The sequence below is a fragment of the Diaphorina citri genome, unplaced genomic scaffold (genome assembly GCF_000475195.1).
Source record: "Diaphorina citri unplaced genomic scaffold, Diaci psyllid genome assembly version 1.1 scaffold4101, whole genome shotgun sequence".
Taxonomy (NCBI): Eukaryota; Metazoa; Arthropoda; class Insecta; order Hemiptera; family Psyllidae; genus Diaphorina; species Diaphorina citri.
Genome location: NW_007381500.1, coordinates 5,798 through 12,483, shown reverse-complemented (window position 1 = coordinate 12,483; position 6,686 = coordinate 5,798). Strand labels below are relative to the sequence as shown.

At 36.7% G+C, this 6,686-nt stretch overlaps 2 protein-coding genes across 2 annotated transcripts in view; one reads left to right on the top strand and one right to left on the bottom strand.

Moving 5' to 3' along the window:
* Positions 1-463: 463 nt before the first annotated feature.
* Positions 464-2,109, top strand: LOC103520805 (smoothelin-like protein 1). Its single transcript, XM_026831781.1, has 3 exons — positions 464-600; positions 1,309-1,460; positions 2,061-2,109. The coding sequence occupies exons 1-3, from the start codon at positions 562-564 to the stop codon at positions 2,107-2,109; spliced, it is 240 nt and encodes a 79-aa protein (XP_026687582.1). The 5' UTR covers positions 464-561.
* A 192-nt stretch (positions 2,110-2,301) lies between these two features.
* Positions 2,302-6,686, bottom strand: part of LOC103520804 (acidic leucine-rich nuclear phosphoprotein 32 family member B-like) — a 10,182-nt gene continuing 5,797 nt past the window's right edge. The window contains exon 3 of the mRNA XM_026831780.1: positions 2,302-2,453. Within this exon, the coding sequence (XP_026687581.1) occupies positions 2,302-2,453 (152 nt within the window). The remainder of the gene's footprint in view (positions 2,454-6,686) is intronic.

The following is a 6,686-nucleotide window of genomic DNA, read 5'->3' as shown; positions in this document are numbered from 1 at the left end:
ACATGGAATTATGGAGACTTATCCTAGTTCCAGCGGGAGATGTGATGTCGCTGGCTACAGCTAGGTGTAGCTGATCTTGGGTATTACACCCAGTTCCAAGCAGATGTGATACCAGCTCTATAGCAGACCTTAGGCATTATAAGGTCCGCTGCTCCCTGCGCGCAGCTAGTTAACCGGTACGTTGGTAATCACACCTGCCGTCGACTCTCGCAACCGTCGCGTTTCTCACCCGCCACTAACTATTAGTGGAAAGTAGGTTATTGCCTTAACATCTACCTAACTAGCTATCGTGGTCCGGTCCGTGTTTCCTCAAATTTGAGGCAACATGAGAGCTAATATCATTAGACTACCTCAACACTGGTCGACGGAAGTTGTTCTACATCGCCTAACCATAGTCTGGGCCAGTTTCACCAAATGGAAATCCCTATGTTAACCCTCTACTAACCTCTCTGTCTGGGATCTGCTTTCTCTTCCTTGCTTTCTAGTGCTCGGTCCGAGAGTCCTCTGTTTAAAATTACGGAGCCTAACCTTGCCCGCAGCGCTTCTAGCATCAAAGATCGAATGCTCTCCTGGGTGAAAGCACAGACGGCAGAATATAAGGTACCGACGCGCCCCCTAGCGGCCAAAACCGTGGGATTTTTGCTTTTTACCTAACCATTAGCTGATGTTCATTGTGTTCGTTTTATCCATTGGTTACTTTGAAACTGGCATGAACTAACATAGGTGATTACCAGATGAGGCTGATGAGGTGTAATTCCCTTGCGGGAAACTTTTAGGGAAACGGTTCTCTTTTGGAAACTGAAATAGCGCCACAGGAATCGTTTTCGTTTCCGAATGTTTCCCCAATGGAAAATGCACCTTTTAGGTGTTTCCTATCTAACCAGATATACGTACATGTAGGTATGTATCAACTTTTTATGTATCAAAAAACTATTTCTCTCATGTATGAACTGTATTAACGGATTAACTGGATTCATATACTTAACTTTATTAACTAGCAACCCAAATAATACATTATTTCATGTTGTTTTGATTTTTATGATTATTATATTTTATTTTAAGTAATTCATTATTTATTAGTCTTATTCTCTTATTGCCTGTATTATTTTAAGTGGTGGGTAATCTCTCTGTGGATATGGTATCAAATAAATCTGTAGGATTAGAAAGGAATTTTTACATATTATTTTTTGAGAACTTGGGTTTTAAAACATTATTTACGGAATTATTACCTATAATTTTTTTTCTAAAGGCTCATCATCACAGGGATTTTCCCTAAGTAATTCTCCTCTTTGCTTTCCATTTCCGCAGAACGTCCAAATAGACAACTTTTCCACCTCGTGGAACGACGGCATGGCGTTTTGCGCTCTCATCCATCATTTCTACCCACACGCCTTCGACTTTGACAAGCTTTCCCCTCAACAACGCCGACATAACTTCGAACTTGCCTTCCGAGTAGCAGAGTAAGTATAGAAAACTACAATAGAATGGAAAATAGGTAGGTGCCTAGTGTTTAGTATGGAAGACACGGATTTCAAGATTTCAGACTGAACATTTATTGTAACAAATCATCTGGCCAAAACTACCAAACACCTAGAACTTGGAAAAAAGAGGTTTCGTAGAGGGAACTGTAAGATCAGCGAAAAAAAGGGACTTTTCAGTCCTATGCTGGCAGTAAAAACAAGGTATACTCTATTCTGTCGTACTTACCAAAATCAAAGAAAGGATAGGAGAGAGCCAGCCGTTCCGAGAACAAAACTCATGTGTTTAGCTTTGGAATAAAGTTCTCCTCGACTGGGAATCGAAAAAGCAACTTTGTACGTGGTTCTCATTTGGATTTGGAGGGGTTATCAACTGAGACCGGCAGAATATGACACTTATTTTGGGAAATCATGGCATTTTTTTTTCTACTGGCAAAATAACCCATTTTTTTACCTTCTTCCTTGGAACGTCAAATAAAAATTGAATTTTTTCAATACTTTTTCGCTGTTTTGACTTCAGATCCCTTTTTTTAAATACATATTATTTGATTAATTTTCAATATTATTTTATTTCTTTTCCAGGGAAGAGGCAGACCTGAGCTCAATCTTGTATAGGACATTTCAATACTAATCTTTCTTTGCTTATGACATCCCTTTTAAACTGGTTTGAGAATGAGAGTTGGTTATAGATCTCTCATAAAAAATATTACCTACTTACATAATCCTCTGTTTTGATGTTACTTCAACAAAACCAATAAATGGTCTATCATAATCATCTATGACCTTTGTAGTTTTTGTCAGTCAATGAACTCTAACAATACACCTACATACCTTTAGTGGGTGTCTTCTTCTTTTTCTTGCCAGTTTCTTCCTCATCGTCGTCTTCATCATCATCGTCTTCTACTTTGGGTTTCTTGGTTGCCTTTCTGGGTGCTCGGCCACGTCCACCAGATTTCCTCTTCCCCGTTTCCTCTGGTTCATAGTCATCGTCTGACTGTTGCTCCTCAGCTTCCTCACCGTCAAATTCGTTATCAGACACGTCATTTTCTTGTTTCTTCATTTTCATTATTTGGATGTAAAAAGGTTGTCAGTGAATCTGAAAATAAAAAAAAAACATATATAGATTTGTAAGTCATACTCACAACAGGTATCAACAACAAGAAAGTCCAAAGAAAATATAAGAGTGATATGGATGTTTAAAAGGTGAAGGTCAGCTCCAAATTTACTGAGTCCAATCCCTCAAATGCCTTACAATGTCTCTTGCTTTTCTATAACAATGAGAGCAAATTTTAAGATCTCAATATTAATTTTTAGTGAAACAAAGCAAGCCCTAATAACTATGCAATATTGCTCCATCTATGATTATCTTGTATTTCACAAGAAAGCAATGCACAGTTGTACAATGTTACAAAAGTCATAATAATTCCAATTGTTATTTTAACACTCTCGTCTTTCGAAATCTTTCTTGTAAAACGCGTTGAAATGGCGATTTTTCTGCGTTTTTGCATCATGATTTCATGGGATTTTTGTCACTTGAAGGCAGAAAAATTGCTGCTTTAGCGTAGGATAGTCTTTAGTTTTTCTATTTTTCTCTCTTTATTAGTCTTATTTCTTCCTTTTATGTTACAAAGATTATTGGTAGGAAATTGATCAGGATTTCATTTACCACCAAGTAAAGCATCTTCAGAAATATCAGGATGATCTCAATTTTATTCCTGACTCACATGTTTTCTTTGTTCATAAGAGTTCTTGATTTAAGACAAGACTTCCTAGTAACAGATTCTAAAGCACAATCATTCCCGAAAAGTACTAGAAGCTGAAGTTATCAACTTTTCATTAGCATTCACATTGAATCTATCTCTTCCTTTAAAAAAATATACTAACACCAATAACAGAGTATCAATTATGTATTCCAAACTAGTAACAAACGATTAACCAACAGGGTGGAAGGTTTTAGAATTTTCAAACTCATTTATGTACGTTATGTTATTTTCGATGTATTATTTTTATTTACTGTCGTGAACTATGTTTTAATTTATATTTTTTAGACGAGCAAAACCGACCTTTTTTATCGGTTAGCAGTTCTTTTAATTTGACAATATGATTAGATTACCCAAGTACTCAGATCTGATTCCCGTACTTAGATAGATAAACGATTAACCAACAGGGTGGAAGGTTTTAGAATTTTCAAACTCATTTATGTACGTTATGTTATTTTCGATGTATTATTTTTATTTATTGTCGTGAACTATGTTTTAATTTATATTTTTTAGACGAGCAATACCGACCTTTTTTATTATCGGTTAGCAGTTCTTTTAATTTGACAATATGATTAGATTACCTAAGTACTCAGATCTGATTCCCGTACTTGGATAGAAAAGTTTGAAGAGCACCAAATTTTAGATTTTCTGCTTTATTTGCTTCCTCAAAAATATAGATTTCAACATCGTTTAATGATAAATTATTTTAGGCTTTAGGGCTATATCTGAAGTATTACTTATTGTTTTTATTTTTCACAGTTCATATAAACATGTAATCTCTCTGCTTTATAATATTGTTTTTACATTCGATTATATTTTATTTTGTAAGTTTTACTTTTGATTTTTAAAAAAAAGATGAAAATAATGACAAAAGAAATAAAAAAAGCATTAAAAATAATATCTTTTAAACAGAGTTAAGGCCATTATAAATGTTGTTTTTACTTTTCTTATCCCTTTCAGACAGAGCGCAGGCAAACACAGTGATTTGTAGGTATTCCACAAGATCACATAATATGTAGAAGGCAATATTCTACAGGAAAATACACTTTGCCCGATATTTTGGAGAAGAAAAAAACGTTGGTTTAAAGGTCAATGAAATGGAAGTTTAAATTAATTGAAACCGTGATTACATTCCTTGATATTATGCAGCATGCGAGATGCAGGTCATGCTAAAATTGAAAACGTATTAAGCCATCTGTTGATTATAGCAACAATGCAAAACGTAGGTACATTATCTTAAGAAAGTAATTAACTACACACTTACCATTAACACGTGGGTCAAAGTCTTGAACTACACTTGTGTCAAAGTCGTTAAGTTCATAATAAACACTCACTAGTGACTCGTTTACTGGTTTACTTATTGCTTTGTAGCAATTATTTATGAAAATAAAAGAAAATCAACTCGAAAATCAGCGGAAGCGGAAACTTTTTCGCAAAAAACAAAACCGTTGGACGTTGGACGGTTGGACTTCAAATTCAAAATCAAAAGAAATCCCGCCATTCTGTGCAGTGTTGTCATTTGACGAATGGCAAAACCTCCTAGGTCCAGTTCACACGATGCTCGCTTGGATTGCGACCCGGCCACATACCGAGTCTTCAAGCCTCCGACAGAAAGTTCAACATGAAGTACATGAACCTATAAATCCTCAGCACAAAAACGAAATTTTCAGCCAACTATAGGTACCCCACCCCATCTGAGTATCTGACAAACCTAGAAATTAGAAATGTAAGAAATGCAGGACATATGAAGCGTAAGGCCCGTTGCACACACACACACCGGTTTTGGACGACCGATTTTTTTACCGCTCGTCCAAATTCCAATAGTGACCGGCACCGATCACCGGTCGGCGTGTGTGCAAGGCCCATTCCGACGTGTGCTTCACTAGTGGAATTTGGACGACCGGTAAAAAATCGGTCGTCCAAAACCGGTGTGTGTGCAACGGGCCTGGGTCGTGCCTGGGGAAAGAACGCGTAAACATGTGATTGCCCTGATGCGTCACCCATTTACGATACTAACTTACCGCAACGTTTGCTAACCTTTCAGGTGATCCATTGAGGAACTGGAACATTGCACCTGCCTATCGTCGCTTGGTTTTTATAGTTCATTAATTCATAACTCGTATTAAAAGGTTTAGGTCACCACTCTTCTTTTTTCCTTTTTCCTATTTGTATAAGACGTGGGTCGGCGTATTTTCGTCAGCCTGCGGTCAAATCGACCCTGGACCAGGTTGGATTGCTTTGGGCTTACATTTGCTTTTGCACTGTACAACAATTTTAGAGTTGCTATTTCTTTAGCAAGGGGAAATTCAGGCTGGTTTGAGCAGTCCTATAGCAGTTTGAAGCCCCCAGTAGGACAACCCGTGTATTGCATTATCATAAGTGTTTCATTGTTTTGTTCCATTCGAGCTAGATCTCAGGCTTCACGGCTGAATTTTTTATTCTTTTCTTTTTTTTTATATTCTAATTTTTTCATTCTGGGTTTTGATCTCGTCAATCTTGTCTTGGTCTGGGGTTTCAGAGTTTGGATTTTGAACGAAAGGAAAAAATGCTGAGGACCTGAGGGCCATGGAATTAGGGTTTTTGTTAAGGGGCTTCAAAGTTAAATAAGGGGTTTTTAAGTTCTTTATAAGGCATAAATAGTGTCTTCTTTGAATGAAGGTTGAATAAAGTTTAAATAACATTGGACTAAGGCTGCAATAAGCTGTTTTTAAAAGGATAAATAAGTTTTGTTATGTGCATTTTATGTAAGTTGCGTGAGAGCGGCAGGGGGGTTGACATCGGATCCCTTGTGAAAGCCTTTGTTTTTGGATACCTACGCATTACATTAGCGTATTTAAGGCTTTTATTGTGACGAGCGATTTTCCTTCCATTCGCGCGGCAGGTGGACACGCTAACCCGCCTCTTCATGCTTGAACCTCACCCAACCTCATGGTCTCCCATCCGGATTCAAACCAAATTTTGTTTGCGATCTCAAGAATCTATCATAAATGGGTTCAGATTTTCAGTCAGAAATCGCCGGACTAATTGTTTTGGGAAGTTCTGACGCAAACAGACAGATCAAATTTTCTCAAACAGACAGGTGATTTTTTTGATAGATTTTTAAACAAATAGTTGGATGGAGAAGAAATGCGTCCTAGGTGGGTTGTATATAATATATATATAATATCCTTGGCATTAATCTCTTCCTGATTTTTTTATTTTCAATTTTCGTTTTTTTGTTTAATTTATCATTTGTTGTGTACCTCTTGTAAATATTGTAAAATTCTAATAAAGTGTGGTTTATATTTTATTAATAAATATAGACTACAGACAAAATTCAGAGGCCCTAAATCGGCGAACTCACTAGCCCTATCTTATATTCAAACCTTTTGGTGGGTAAAAAACTGAATTTAAGCTCGCGTGGTTCATTTTTTCTGTTTTCCTGCGTATTTCTCTGTTTATGTTCCTG